General features: G+C 39.8%; 1 protein-coding gene across 3 annotated transcripts in view; it reads right to left on the reverse strand.

Annotated features, from left to right (window-relative positions):
- Positions 1–16,465, reverse strand: part of GRM8 (glutamate metabotropic receptor 8) — an 848,835-nt gene that overhangs the window by 484,874 nt on the left and 347,496 nt on the right. For all 3 annotated transcript variants that reach the window (XM_015470567.3, NM_001206117.2, XM_059885684.1), the window contains 3 exons: positions 5,124–5,259; positions 4,500–4,654; positions 2,785–2,922 (listed from right to left, as the gene is read on the reverse strand). In XM_015470567.3, the coding sequence (XP_015326053.1) occupies positions 2,785–2,922; positions 4,500–4,654; positions 5,124–5,259 (429 nt within the window). The remainder of the gene's footprint in view (positions 1–2,784; positions 2,923–4,499; positions 4,655–5,123; positions 5,260–16,465) is intronic.

Genomic DNA, 16,465 nt, shown 5'->3' on the forward strand with positions numbered 1-16,465 from the left:
CAATATTACTTCTATTTTATGTTTTTGGTTTTTTGGCCTCAGGGCATGTGGGATCCTTACTCCCTGACCAGGGATTGAACCTACATCCCCTGCATCGGAAAGGGAAGTCTTAACTACCTAACCACCAGGGAAGTCCCTTGACATTCCTTCCCACCACCATGTTTATCTGAAAATATGCTTAAATTAGATGCCCTCCCCTAAAGAAATTTCTGTAACTCTGCTTTTTCTCAAGTTCTCCCATCATTGCTACTTTGTTTTTCTGCTAAACTTCTTTTAAAAAAGCATTCTTCCCTCTACTTCTATTCCATTTCTATCTCCAGCCCTCACCATCCTCACCATCTGAGTCTCCATCAAACTTCTGTCCTTCAACCACGCCTCTCTGTAGCACTGAACATGCATGCACCCTAACTCCTCTCCTGACTCCCAGTACATCTCCTCCCCCAACCCGAAATGCTTAATTTCTTCTTCTGGTTCCTCCCCTAGAGGGTTAGGTGGTTATCCCTCATCTCTGCTCAATTTTCCCTGGTAACTGCATCTCTGCCCTTGTCTTTTAACTTCCAGGTCTCCTCCATCTACTACTACCTAATCTGCATTTCTAGTGTCTTACACTAGGCAGGGTCTCAAACCTTAGGTGCCACCTGCTGGGCAATTCCATGGGGCGAGTTCAGAACCCAATTCCAGTTAGTCCTTCCAATAGTCCATTACCATTCTTGCTGTTTTTTCGGTTAAGAAGTTTTCCTAGACTTAGCCGGCAGAGATTTATCATTCAGAACCTCCGTCACTCACCACCACCCCCAGGGCATTCAGCACTCACCATGTCCTGTAAATGCTACCTACTAGGATCTCTATACTCTGTGTTCCATCCCTAACTAGCACATCTCATGAGGCTGAGACTGTCCACCACTGGGGCTCTGGGATGGACACTGACTTACCTTTCTCTTTTCTCTCCCCTGATCTCCAACCCTCCCTACACTTCTGTCAGAGGAATCTTTCTGAAACAAGTATCTGAGCAATGTCCTAAATGAAAGGCCTTATTTACTTCTACCCTACAGGTAGAATAAAGGCCCTAATCCCCAGTTCTGGAGCCTCTAGGAAGAACCCCAGAGCCCTGCATGAGCTGGCCTGTCCCAATCCTCTTCTGCTCTCACTCCCACACTCAGTCTCAATTACTCTGGCCTCCTTGACCTTTTATTTTTTGTTTTCTTTACCTTAAACTCAAGAGGCTTGTGCTAGATCCTAGAATGGGCTGCTCTCATATTTTCACATGGCTGAGGACTCTTGCCATTCATGTGCTTAGTCACTCAATCATGTCCAGCGCTTTGTGACCCCATGGAATGTTGTCTGCCAGGCTCCTCTGTCCATGGGGATCCTCCAGCAAGTATACTGGAGTGGATTGCCATGCCCTCCTCCAGGGGATCTTCCCAACCCAGGGATTAAACTCAGGTCTCCTGAATTGCAGGCAGATTCTTTACCGTCTGAGCCATGAAAGAAGTCCCTTGCCATTTATGTCTGGTCTCAAATGTTAGCTCCTTGGCAAAGCATCTTAACCAAAGGATAGTAATTGCTGCCTTTCCTCCTCCTTCCTGAGACCACCTGGTCACCCTTTCTACATTTACTCTGTTGTATTTCTTCAAGGCACATCTCAGCATCTGGAAGTCTCTGTTCCTTTATACATTTACTTATTTAGTGACTCTTCAAACTCAAATGTAAGACCTACAAGAATGAACTTTGTCTCACTTCACTTACTCCAGCTCCTGGAAGTCAGTTCCCTCCACTGGGGCACCCCCTCTCCACATCCCTATCCTTGCTCCATTTATAGGGCTGCTCTAGCACTTCTCAGATTATATCTTTATTTGAAAACCTATTTCCAAAGGAACTAAATAGAGGGAAAGGAGATCATATCAAAATGTGTGGGCCAAGGGGAAAGCAAGAGAGGAATGTCTGGTTATAAGATGCTCATTCAGTGTAGATCTTAGTATAGAAGAGATGTATCTTTATTAAAATTATCCCTTTTTATGTTCTTTTTAATTATGCTGTACATATTTCATTTTCCATGTGTTAGTTTCTAATATATATAAATGGGTATATAAATACATCCACGAATATCCATAAATGGATTTAAAAGGTACGTTTATACAGACCTTCTATCTTGTATTGATCCTACTAAATGTACTGCTTAGTTCTAAGTAACTTTTAAAATTCCATAGATGTTTCCACATATACAGTCATGTTATCTTCAAATAAAAAGTTAAATTCTAACATTCAAAAAATGTATATTTAATATCACTGTTATTTTTATGTACAAAATACAGAAAGTAGAGCATCAAAAAACCATAGCTGCTAGAGCTATGCAGGATATGGGGGACATGGATTGAAATAGTTGAAAAGCACTGTCAGCACAATTTGTTATCATCTGTCATCCTGACTATATTTTGAACTCCTGGCAAACAAAATCATGTCTTGTTTGTTTGTCAATATCCTACCAAACCTAAAAAAGTACTTTGTCTAAAGTAGATACCCATAATTTAAAAAAAAAAAAAAAAAAAACAGAACTGAAATACTCCAGCATGGCACATGCTCAATAAATACTTGTTCATTGACTGCAAGAACCAATGTGCAAGTTTAAGTTTGTTGAATGATCAATGGAAGCTCAGCCCTGCTGAGAAACTGTAACAAGAGATCCAAGGAGGTAGAAGATGTTGCCATTACTATCCACATAGCAAAGCTTCATTTCTCAGGTAATGACAAACACAAATGCTCCAAGAAAAACATTTAAATGGTTACCTGTACATTTCTTTATATGACTGTTCCTTTTTCCATGTGATCCCAACTTGCATCCAAAATTCTCCTCCCAGAATTCTGCGAACCATACATTTCTTCGATTATTGGCAAGAGTTCGGCTTCTAAAGTATCGATCAAACCCTATTTTAAAGAAGAAAGGTATGAAAGTATTTTTTTCAAAATCAAAACCATGTACTATCAGAAATTTGAATATATATTATATTATGTTATGATCATTGCATGAAAAAATATATATAACACATGGGGGAGGACCAATAACCCAGAAATAAGGCTATCCCTGTGGCAAGAATCAACGGAGATCAAAGGACAGTGTCTCTACTCCCACCATTTGCCGTTCAGGCATGCACAGCAGACTGGGTGTCATCTCCACCACTTCCTCCTCTCCTCTATGTCTCCCAGTGGCAGCAACCAGTGACCTCATGCTGAATATTTAGAACAAACTCAGACTTTTTCTCCTCTCTTTCCCCTAGTAGGGGTCTATGTTCTGGATTTCTGTGCTTCTACTCACCTGAAGATTTATCTGATCTGGATGTTCCCTTTTCAGCTAACTCAGTAAACCAATCACTACTAATGTAACTTTCTGGTTTTTTAGATTCTAAGTCATGTCCAACTCTTTGCAACCACATGGACTGTAGCCTGCCAGGCTCCTCTCAATGGAACTTCCCAGGCAAGAATACTTAAATGGGCTACCATTTCCTTCTCCAGGGGATCTTCCCAACCCAAGAATTGAACCTATATCTCCTGCTTGGCAGGCGGATTCTTTACCAATGAGCCACTTGGGAAGCACCCAATCTTCTAGAGTCCTAGGTAATAAGCTAAAGTGTCAGTCTGATCAGGTAACCACCTCATTGAAGGAAGAACACTGGAATGGGTTGTCATTTCCTTCTTCAGGGGATCTTCCAGACCCAGAGATCAAACTTGCATCTCCTCCATTGGCAGGCAGACTTTTTATGCCCCAGCTACCAGAGAAGCCCTTAGTTTGTCATTATTCTCTCTTTAATACATACACTCTTACACATTGATGAAATGATCTTTTGAACAGCATACATTAAAAACCAAAACAAAACCTCCAATATACCAACATTTGTCAACTGACTACTTCTCTGATTTTAATATTTCTTTCAATTTCCAATTGAGCTTTGATCGATAAACATGAGATTAAAACTGGAAATAATGCCTTGTTCCAACAGATAATGGCAAAGGTAGGAATTTTAGTCACTGTCAAGATCACTAGAAAAGATATTTGGGAGACAGACTGCTTTTCAAGGATGTGTCACCTCTTCTGTTGCCATTCATTTATCCATAGAGTCAAACCAGCATCATACCTTAATTTGCTATAAAGCAAACACTATCCTTCCAACAATGCTAGAACTGTTGTGTATGTCCATGGATATCTGCAAACGTAGAGGGCAACTGCTAACATCATGGAGATATCTAAGGCCAACAAGAGTGCTCCTTAAAAAAATGTCTTGTGGCTATCTTTTCTAATTTAAAAAATATATAATGTGCTAACTTAAATTACTTACTTAATTACTTACATACTTAATTACTGTCTTGGTAATTCTTCCATCAGTGCTACAAATTTTATCCAGAGTCATAAAATAATGGATGCATTTCATCATATGCTAATACTCTGATTTTGCTTTTGAGTTTAGATTCAGTTAGAATAAAACCAGTTCTCTATGGTGCATTCTTACCATCAATTGATGCTCTTTTGGGTAAAATTGTCACAGCCCCTTCTGCAATTTCCTCCTGTTGATAAACAGGTGCTATTTTGGATCCCCAACTATCGGAGCCAATCCAGAGAAAATGCCCACTTTGGTTTAATTTTTTTGCTGCTTCCAGTATCCTCCTATGAGAATAAGAACAAACAAAGCACACCACATTTACCAAGAAACTCTATACATGTGAATATTACAAGACCTGCTGTATCAAGTCATCAACACTCAGTAGGTCACCATTAAACAACAAGTCAATCACTCTAACTGCCTGAGTTTTAACATCTCCTAAAAGAAATAAATTGGAGACTTTAAGTCCAGTGCCTGATAATTAGCCTTATTCTTAACCTCATTCACATTATTCTGTCTGTCACTGTTATTTGTCTCATTTCTTTTCAGTCCCCGGATTTTACTCAATAAACATTTCAGATTGAGAAACCAGAAGGCTGCTGTTTCTATGTAGCAGAAGGCAGTCTGTACTTGCATAAGAATGCTACAATTCTTGTGAAATCTTACTAGATTCTACACTGAACATGAAATATATTAGAAAAAGGATGTGGGGTGCAAATATGATCCTAAATGAGGAAGAATATCAGTCAGTACCTGATGTCATCTTCATTAGCAAACATAATTACTGCCCGAGCATTAGGTGTTTCTAGCAGGCGCTTGATAATTTTTTCAAATTCTCCAGGTCTTGGTTCACGTGGAATTTTCTGTGATTGAGCAATGCAAACACCACCTATTTAGAGAGAGAGAAAGTGATTCAGAAAAGACATTTACTTAACACACTTAATGAGGTTAGCTACTTTATAGAAACACATGACTCAGTAATGGATATTGTTTCTCAAAATATCTGTCATTCTCACCTATTTAAAAGCAATCAGGATGTTTTGCATCCAAATATGTATATATATATCAAATGAATGACATCAGTGACTTAATCACACATCAGGTATTTGTTTTCAAGTTTAAACATTAATTTTGTGAATGTCCTTAAAAAAAAAAGTCAAAGTGCACAAGATGTAGGACAGGAGAGAAAGAGTGGGAAGAAAGGCTGTTTTAATTCATTTAACATAAGCCCAAGGACAAGTGCTTTGATTTTTTAAAAAAAAAAAAAAGGTATGAATATGTCTTATAGGTGAGACTTCCTGTGATAAATATAAGAAGGTCCTTTTGCTAACTTATTTTGTGACCCCATGGACCCACCAGGATCCACTGTCCATGGAATTTTCCAAGCAAGAATACTGGAATGGGTTACCATTTCCTACTCCAGAGGACCTTCCTAACCCAGGGATCGAACTCACATTTATCAGTAGACCTCTTTTAAAGTTAATTTCCTTTTTTTAGCTCATAGTATTGTAGCAAGAAACTTATGCAAAAACATAATATGTTATGAGACAAATGGTCTTCAAGATTATTTGAGACACAAGTCAACTTTCAAAGACACAAGCACTCAGTTGACATATTTCTCCACCATGAAAATCAGAATGGCAGAAATTCCATCCAACTCATGGCAAATAGATGGGGAAACAATGGAAACAGTGAGAGACTTTATTTTGCGGGGCTCCAATATCACTGCAGATGGTGACTGCAGCCATGAAATTAAAAGATGCTTGCTCCTTGGAAGAAAAGCTATGACCAACCCGGACAGCGTATTGAAAAGCAGAGACGTTACTTTGCCAACAAAGGTCTGTCTAGTCAAAGCTATGATTTTTCCAGTTGTCATGTATGAATGTGAGGGCTGGACTATAATGAAAGCTGAGCACCGAGGAACTGATGCTTTTGAACTGTGGTGTTGAAGAAGATTCTTGAGAGTCCCTTGGACTGCAAGGAGATCCAACCAGTCCATCCTAAAGGAAATCAGTCCTGAATATTCATTGGAAGGACTGACGCTGAAGCTGAAGCTCCAATACTTTGGCCACTTGATGCAAAGAACTAAACATTTGAAAAGACCCTGATTCTGGGAAACATTGAAGGCAGGAGGAGAAGGGGACGACAGAGGATGAGATGGTTGGATGGATATGAGTCTGAGCAAGCTCCACGAGTTGGTGAAGGACAGGGAAGCCTGGAGTGCTGCAGTCCATGGGGTCTCAAAGAGTCGGACATGACTGAGCAACTGAACTGAATCATCCAACTCAAAGAACAAAAAAGGAAGAACACTTCTTTTGGTTTCTCATCTTAAGGCAATGAGAGGCCAAAAAGAAAAATGTAGAAAATATCTCTGCCCTTTGCTGATGGGCTGGGATAGGAGGAAAAGAAGGAGTTTTCCTCTGGTCTACGTAGTGGTGTCGAGGTAACATATTCTAATATAAAGAGAAAAAGTGACATCAGCAAGATGTTTCAATTGCATTATGGTTTGAACATACTTTTTGAGTCACTTGAGAAGAAAATCACCATTTATTTACAGCATGGCTTCAACAAGCAAGGTATTTTTGCTTCCACACAATTGACAATGCATTCAGTTACTCAAACATTGCAGGGTGCCATTATATGCCATGCATCTGGCTGGACACTGGGAATGCCCAGTCTAACCCGACAGTTGCCAGCTAGTCTGGGAAAGGGGCATTCCAATAAATTATCATGGAGCATGTAATGATTTTAGGATGAAGAGACTATACCACAGTTCGGGAACACAGAGGAGGGAGTAACTCAAGTGCTTGAGAGAGCTAGATTTTAAATGGCAAATATACATACGCACAGGGACAAAACTGGGACCTTTCTGGTAGAAGCCAAGGTGTGAAAGAACCTTGTTGGATCATGACTGTCTGGGGTTGAGTTTGGAAAGAATGAACAGGTCCAGCTTGACAATGACTTTGTTAGGCCAAATAATTTGGGTTTTATATTGAAAAGGCTAGGAACCCACAGAAAGTTCATAAGCAGGAGAATTACATGATGAGCTATGTGTTTTAGGAAGAAACTTCAGGTAGCCAAACAAAGAGGAACCACGTGGTAGCCACACAATGGGTGTCCAGTGTGTTGTGATCTGATTTAATATATGTGACAATGCCGTATGATTAACAGTGCCACAGGACTGAAGGTTATTCTCTGTAAAAGTTAGAACACTGCTAAAACTATCCTTGCAACAGCAGTACCTTCACTAACCCTACACTCTGCTCTTCAGTGCTGAGAATTGCCTACAAGCCATAGACTGAGCCTGTAAGTAGTTAACCTACTGATACGTCCAAAATAGTTGTGATGATTGATTCATTCCTTTAGTAAATATTTATGGGGTTTCCCTGGTGGCTCAGATGATAAAGAACCTGCCTGCAATGCGGGAGACCTGGGTTCGATCCCTGGGTTGGGAAGATCATGTGGAGAAGGGAATGGTTACCCACTTCAGTATTATTGCCTGGAGAATTCCATGGACAGAGGAGCCTGATGGGCTACAGTCCATGGGGTCGCAAAGAGTCGGATATGACTGAGGGACTAACACTTTCACTATCTGCCAGACACCATGCGGGAGAAATGGATTTATAATGGTGAATAAAATGGACATATTTTAATGGTGAATAAAACCATATTATAATGGTGAATAAAACTCTTACCAGAGTTTAGGAAGGAAATCTCCTTGTACTTTCTAAATAGGAATTTTAAAAATATGAAGTTTGTGCAAAAAAAAAAAAGAAATATTATGGGTAAAACGGGCTTAATGCAAAACAAACCACCAAGTAAGTATATAAGTTATGGCATGCCCTACAAGGAAGAGCAAGGACATTTAATTTATATTGAGGGAAAGTGTCCCTAAAGTTGGTATCTCTCCATTAAGTTCAGAAAGAAAAGAGAAGGGGAGAGAATCGAGTGGGAAAAGGCAGGAAAGAACCAGTGGAGTTAATGAATGAAGAGAAGTATGAGACAAAGATGAGAGGTAGATGGGATCCAGGTCATGCATGTCATTCAAGACCTGTGCAAGATTATGAGTAATGAAGGTGCCTAATTTTCAGTAGTCCACAGGAGTGTCTTTTCTATGACCATGGCATTTCATGGAAGAAAAATGAATGAGGACCACTAAGTGATGTAAGAGGGCAACCTGGAGTGGAAAGAACAGGAGGCCATGATCCCAGTTAGGAAGTTACTAGGACAGGCAACAGGGAATGACGACTAGGGTGATACCATCAGTATCATACACCTGGAAGGGCAGGTGTATGAGTGCTCAGTCGTGTCCGACACTTTGCAACCCCAAGGACTGTAGCTTGCCAAGCTCCTCCTTCCACAGAATTCTCCAGGTGAGAATAGTGGAGTGGATTGCCATTACCTTCTCCAGGGGATCTTCCCAACCCAGGGATCAAACCTGGATCTCCTGCATTGCAGGCAGACTCTTTACTGTCTGAGTCACCAGAGACAGGTGGACAGTGAAAATTGGAATTAGAATCAGTGGGGCTTTGTAATATTTTTCCCACCTTTACTGAAACATGCCTGGCAAATAAAAATTGTATATACTGGGTTGGCAAAAAAGTTCATTTGGGTTTCTCCATAACATCTTACAGAAAATCCCGATCAAATTTTTTTGGCCAACTGAATATTTAGGTTGTATTAATTTGATCAAGGTAGTGCAGTGGTAGGAAACCATTAAGCACGACTCTAAGGTTTTGGCCTTTGTGATTGGTTTCTGTGGGGCTTCCCTGGAGGCTCAGATGGTAGAGCGTCTGCTTGCAATTCGGGAGACCCAGGTTTGATCACTGGGTCAGAAAGATCCCCTGGAAAAGGAAATGGCAACCCACTCCAGTACTCTTGCCTGGAAAATTCCATGGATGGAGGAACCTGGTGGGTTACAGTTCATGGGGTCGCAAAGAGTCTGACACAACTGAACGACTTCACTTTCACTTTTTCACTTTTCTGTGATGACATCATTAAACAAGTAGGAAATACAAGAGGGGCAGACTTAATGAGTTTGATTCAGAACCAGTGGTTTTCAAAGTACCCATGGAAAACTGAAATGGAAACAATGAGTCTGGAGCTAAGGAGAAAGCAGGGAGTGGTAACCACAATGTTGTTAGATGCAGCTGCTGCTGCTGCTGCTGCTGCTAAGTCGCTTCAGTCATGTCCGACTCTGTGCGACCCCATAGACGGCAGCCCACCAGGCTCCTCTGTCCCTGGGATTCTCCAGGCAAGAACACTGGAGTGGGTTGCCATTTCCTTCTCCAATGCATGAAAGTGAAAAGTGAAAGTGAAGTCGCTCAGTCGTGTCTGACTCCTAGCAACCCCATGGACTGCAGCCCACCAGGCTCCTCTGTCCATGGGATTTTCCAGGCAAGAGTACTGGAGTGGGGTGCCATTGCCTTGCAGACACAGTAGTAATTGAAGTGTTAGGAATTAAGTCATCAGTCAAAGAGAATATTTAAATCAATAACAGGAAAAGGTTAATGACAGAGTTCTGAAAACCCACCAGCAGGACAGGAGCTAGGAATGAGACCGGAAAGGAGTGATTACATGTTTTGAGGAGAAAACTTTTGGGACAAAGTCTAGGGATTACTTGAAAACTGCATAATGTGTGTAAAAATCAAATAAAGAACTGTGGTGAGTGGAAACATGAAGTAACCATAGAAATGTAAGATCCAAACTGTAACACTCTCTGGGGAACAATAGCTGTTTCAAAACATGACTGCACTTTTAAGAAAATTGTTCTAATTACTTAAGGATCCCATTAAAGACATGCCATATCTTAAGTATCATCCTGAGATTAACTCTGACTCCATAACCAGAAGAAATGAAGGCCAGAAAATTTTAATTATGATTTTTTTCAGATGAGGCAAACAGGCAATCCAGACTTATGGTTTAGTCTGAATTCACTCATTTAGTCATTTACTACAGATCCATTGAACATTTCTGTTCATTCAAAATCAGTCAAGTTGGAATTTTACATTAGTCTGTATTTTTTTATTCCTTCACTTCACCTTTTATTTGTGAGCCTGGTCAATTTGTATCTTTCTAGAAAGAGGAACTGCACAAGTAATTTATCTCAGCAGAGCAAATCCTTACAAAGAACGTGCACCCCAAAGGCATTATGCTGCTTTGTGCTTTATGGTCATTTTATTGTGGAATGAATTACTCTCAAATAATTGGCGTTAGAAAACTAATATTCCTTTTCTTAGCCTTGAAACTCAGTCACAACTTCTATCTTCACATCAGTCAAAAAGCCACACAGTCCATTCATAAGTACCCATGGTCTACTGTGTTTCCAGAGCTAAGGACTTTCTGTCTCCATTCTGCCTGCAACAGTCTTATAACTGAATGACAAGATGGACACATCAGAAACGCCAGATAAGAACGTAAAATGATCTACTGCTAAGAAAATATTGCATAAGGTCAGATCAACTGCAGTAACAAATGACCGTAAATCACCACCTCAAATAATCTTGACTATTTAAAACTATATAAGAAGAGGTCATCGTATACTGTTAGCGTTTGGTTAAAATACAGTAAAATTTAGTCAAACATTCAGGCTTTATCAAAGATGTGTTTTCCTACAATATTCATTATCAATTGTTTCAATTTTAAAAGAGACTCTCTGATTTGATCTAGATTCCTAAAGTGTGGAAGAGGAGCTCTCCTGCAGCAAAGCATGTCTCTTCCATCTATTTCTTCATACCCCACTCTGGAAGAGTGATTGTGTACAGTTACAGGGACTCTAAATTCCCTGTTCTGCAGGTGTCCCCAGTTTAGCAAGAAATAATTTTTAAAGCTTAGCACTTAGGAAAAGACTGTTGTACAGAAGAATTTATAATTGGCTGCCTTCTAGAATTCCCTGTCTGATTTCCTCACCTGTGTAAATGTTTTCCCTTTGATTATTTAGTGATAATTAAAAGATCATTTGTTGAGCTGAGCATTTTACATACACTCTCCAACACACTTCACTTGAGCACTCCTTCCCAGTCTCATGCATTCTGTACCTCCATAGTCCTAGGGAAAGGACTCTAACCTTGGTATTATCACCACAATTTTGATGAGGAAACTGAGAAATAGGGGTGTCAACCGCTGGCAAGGGTTTGAAACCCAGTTTCAAAGCCACATCTTGTGACTCCGAGACTTTTTCCATCATCTTGCCCATCCACAACTGACTATACTTGTGACTTAATGGTTTCATGGATATCCATGACTGATGAATAAGATAAAGTAAATTTAAAGACATTCAAAAGACACAGCAGGTCACCCCTTATAAACTGGATCAATAGCTACACAAATGCAGTCCTTCTATTGAGCATTAAGAACAAAGTTAAAATACTTAGAACTCATGCAGATTATAGAACTGATTTAAACTTAAGTATTTAACTAGTCCATCCCCAAATCTTTCCAATTGCCCCTGTGAATGCAGGTCCTCAGGAAAATTTTTCTGAGGCCTCCAGTCTTCCACATCACCTTTGACTGTAGCAACCACAATAATTGTATATTTTTAAAATTCTGTTATCTTTTTTTTTCACCTTAGACTGTATGTTCCATGACTACTGAATCTTGGCTTTCACACTGACCACCATACTTCTCACTACCTATCACGGTGCTTGGCACATACAGATTTCAATGAATATGTTTTGAATAAATAAATGTAAGACAAGAGACACTGCTGGTATAAACAGAAGTGAGACATTTCTGACCTCAGACACCTCTCAGTCAAGTAGGAAAACACAGGATATGTAAAAATATATCCTTATTTTTAAAAGTGGATTAAAAGTGACACACAAAAAGTAAAAAAAAAAAAAAATTAAAATTTTAACTCATAGGAAGCTTTCACTGATGTGGCATCTGGCACCCAAAATAGTTTTTATCACGGTACAATAAATTAGAATATTACCTTGGCCTTAGTTTGTTCATCTGTGGGATTGCGCAATAATTTGTTCTTATTGAAATAACAGCAAATTTGTAAAAATTTCATTCAGAATTTTTGTCTCTTTATCTCATATGTGAGTACCTGAAAGTCTCAGGTCCAAGAGACAAAAGGTCCTTTACATATATGTTGGTTTGCTAGTGCAATAAGATGTTGAAGTGAAGAAAAACAGATATGGGCCAGAAGACCTGAGGGTCGGACCTATGTGATCTTGAACAAGTCTCAGTGTCATCATCTCTGTGACAAGATTCATAGAAATGATCTTCTAGGGATGAAAAGGATAATATGATAAAGTGCTATACAAATGTTACATTGAATACATTATTAATATTGTTAATCATCATCCTCATCTTAACCAGATAAGCATCATCATTAGACTTGAGAGGAGAGATAGCTGATATTTAGACCTAAAACATGAGTTTGTCAACAGGTAAGATCTTGAACCCTCAACTTTATTTGTGTAATATTATTAAATATCCTAAATTCCGAGAAGTGGTAATTGCCTGCTTTTCTGTGCCAGTAAATAAGATGAGTAGATTTCACTTTTCGCCTATTACAGATCATCACAATGTCATCAGGGCAGTTTCAATGTGAGAGAATGGAGAAAGTGACTTACTTCTCCTTTGTCATCCCTGAATTCATACCTGAAGGATTCAAGCCTCCTCTTGGAGGGATTTTATAGGTATTTTGAAGATCTGGGTTGAACATTAGAATTTAATTCTTTAAAAGAGTAATAGCATGGTGAAAACTATTCATCTATTAATGGTGCCAACCAGTAAATAGTAAGTGTTGTGGAAACAACCCATAGGCTCTTTTTATTTAAATATTTGCCTATAGATTATTAAGAAGCTGGACTATAGAGTGCTAAGACAATACTGTTGCAACCTTAGGAGTTTGAAATAGATATTTGCCTTGATCTCTGCCCAGTGGAAGACTACCAGGGATGGAAATCGGAGTGGGCAGAGAAGAAGTCCAGCTGACTGTGGACTAATGACAAATTCCCAGCACCACCAGGAATGCTGAGGCTGAAATGCCTTCCAGAGTTGCTCTGAATTAGGTCAGATAGGACAGGCCATTATACTTCCACATTTATCAGTGGCTTGCTGGGGGACATCCTGGGAAAAGGGGTAGATACATTAGTCAAGGAAGTGCCTTGCAGTCGGGGCCACCCCATAGTGCAGCCACACTACGAGGCAAGGGCACCAGGAACCTTCACTGAATGGGGCTCTGAAAGGGGACTCACCATATGTAAGAACTAAACGTACAGAGAACCAAAGATATTATATCTCTGAAATAATAGTACAAGTCAAACAATTAATAAAATACCATTGTTTAATTTTAAAGTTCCTCTTCAAAGAGGACTTATTGCACAAAGACAGGCAACCTATCCAAACAGTACAGTACTGGACTTGTAGCCAATTCAGACAAAAGAACTGGGGTCATAAAACTCCCTGTATTTCAACAGAGAAGTTTTGTTAAAGCAATCCGAGAGGACAAAGAATCATGTTTTTAGTTGTTGCTTATTTTTAAGAACAAAATCTCTATTAATAATGTAGAAAGAGAAAAATAAAACAAGAAACAATGTTACAGCATCAACTTCCAACTGTGATGGAAATCCAGGAGGATTAAATTATTAGAAATGAAATTACTTACAAAGCTGCATATAGAATATTGAATGTGATTTTCTTTAAACAACATGATTATTACCAGTGTCTCAAGTTGGCTTACAATTTCTGTCAAGTTCTAAAAAAATCATATTGAGCCTCTGATTATATAACTTGTTAGATCCGTGTGAAAGAATGGTTTTGATACATAACACATCAACAAAGGTACCATTTTATCAATAGTTAAGGCTACTGGCAAAAAAGTGATGGGATTCCCAGGTGGCTCAGTGGTAAAGAAACCACCTGCAACACAGAAGATGTGGGTTCAATCCCTGGGTTGGGAAGAACCTCTGAAGGACGAAATGGCAACCCACTCCAGGATTCTTGCCTAGGAAATTACATGGACAGAGGACTCTGACAGGTTACAGTCCATGGGGTCTCAAAAGAGTCAGACATGATTTAGGAACTGAATAATGACAACAACAACAAAGTGATTGGTAAAAATTGTCAGTTGATCTTAAAAGATGGCTTATAATTGACCCTAATAAGAATGTGATATGGTCAGTCAACTATTATTAACTTATTTCCTATGAATGCATCTCCAAATAATAGCAATGAGCAAAACCAAATTAACTAGCTTTTCTTTTCTTTGGTTGGTTGGTTGTTTCTTAAAGACAATAGAAACATGTTAGCTCTTAAAAGTGCCCATGTCCTAATTCTAATTCATACAGGGTAAGGAATTTCTCCACCATCACCAGGCAATTCTCTGACCCCAACAAGGTATGCCACAATTCAACTCACTTCTGAAACTATCTAGCTGGAGATTGTCAGATTCCACAGGTTAAGAGTCCAGGTTATACAAGACTGCACCCCCCAACTCCCTCACTTCAGATGTCAGTCACAAGCCTAGGTTGTTACCTGGCTCCTGACCAACCAGTTATAGATTAGAGGTTCCCAAAACTCCCTCCTTAGGTTCAATTAATTTGTTAGGAGGCTCAAAGAATTCAGAGAGACACTGTACTTACTAGATCACTGGTTTATTATAAAAGGATATAACTCAGGAACAGCCAGACGCAAGATATGCTCAGGCAAGGTGTGGGGAAAGGGCACAGAGCTTCCATGCTGTCTCTGAATCTCCAAGAGCTCACCAACCCTTTAGGTTGTGGTTGTTAAGTTGGTAAGTCATGCCCGACCCTTTGCAACACCATGAACCACACCATACCAGGCTTTTCCTCTTCTTCACCATCTCCCAGAATTTGCTCAAATTCATGTCTGTTGAGTCAGTAATGCTGCCTAGCCATCTCATCCTCTGCTGCCCCCTTCTCCTGCTGCCCTCAATCTTTTCAGCATCAGGGCCTTTTCCAGTGAATCAGCTCTTCACATCAGGTGGCCAAAATATTGGAGCTTAAGCTTCAGCATCAGTCCTTCCAATAAATGTTCAGGGTTGATTTCCTTAAGGATTGACTGGTTTGATCTCCTTGCAGTCCAAAGGACTCTCAAGAGTCTTCTCCAGCACTACAATTGGAAAGCATCAACTCTTTGGCCCTCAGTCTTCTTTATGGTCCAACTCTTGAATCTGTACATGACTACTGGAAAAACCATACTTCTTCAAATCCCATCCTTTCAAGTTTTTATGGAGGCTTCCTTACATAGGCATTATTGACATAAGCATCAGGGGTTGAACTCAATTTCTGGCAAGTCTCCCCTCCTCAAAGGGCTTTCCCAAAGTCACCTCATTAACATAACAAAAGACACTTTTATCTCTCTCATCACTTAGTAAATTCCAAGGATTTTAGGAGCTCTATGCCAAAAACTGGATAAAAACCAAATATGTATTTCTTATTATAAATCACAATATCACAACTCTTTGCACTAATTATCCTTGACATCATTTCTTTCCACCTTTCTGGACACATAAGTAAAATAACAATTTGGCCTAATGTAACTGGTCCTTTAGTGATAGTTCTGTGAAATTTGTTCTAAAGTTTGAACAAGTGTCATCACACCTCTTGTAGCAGTATTTTCGCCTCCGTATGTGGGGTACAACTGGGACGTAGCGGCCAAGTGCACAATGTGATAGAAGGGCGTCTGTTTGTCAGGTTCAAGTGCACCTTGTGAAAGATAAGATTTATCTCGCACATCACAGCGAAGCAAGTGTTATCTTTAACAACATCGATTAAAACAGTAAAATCACACTTAAATCTGTGCTTATCTCTCCTCGCCCCACCAAACATTTTTTGTCTATCAAATGCCACATCATCCTTAAATGCACTCTGAAGAGCAGTGAAATGAGGGAATGAAAGTCCTGGTGCAGAAGGGGCGTAAGCTCCAGGCTGCTCCCATTTGGCCCCTAAAAGTGGCAATGGAGACGACTGGCTCAGAGTGTCCCTCTCCTGCCTGTCTCCATGTGACACTCAAAGCTTCTGATGCTCAGGAGGCAGGTTGGGCTGGGCTGGGTTCCTCAGGTCCACACAAACTAGAATGCAGTCATGAAATGCAACCCACTTAGTTTTCTTGGCTGGAGA

This window comes from Bos taurus, chromosome 4, assembly GCF_002263795.3.
Source record: "Bos taurus isolate L1 Dominette 01449 registration number 42190680 breed Hereford chromosome 4, ARS-UCD2.0, whole genome shotgun sequence".
Classification (NCBI taxonomy): domain Eukaryota; kingdom Metazoa; phylum Chordata; class Mammalia; order Artiodactyla; family Bovidae; genus Bos; species Bos taurus.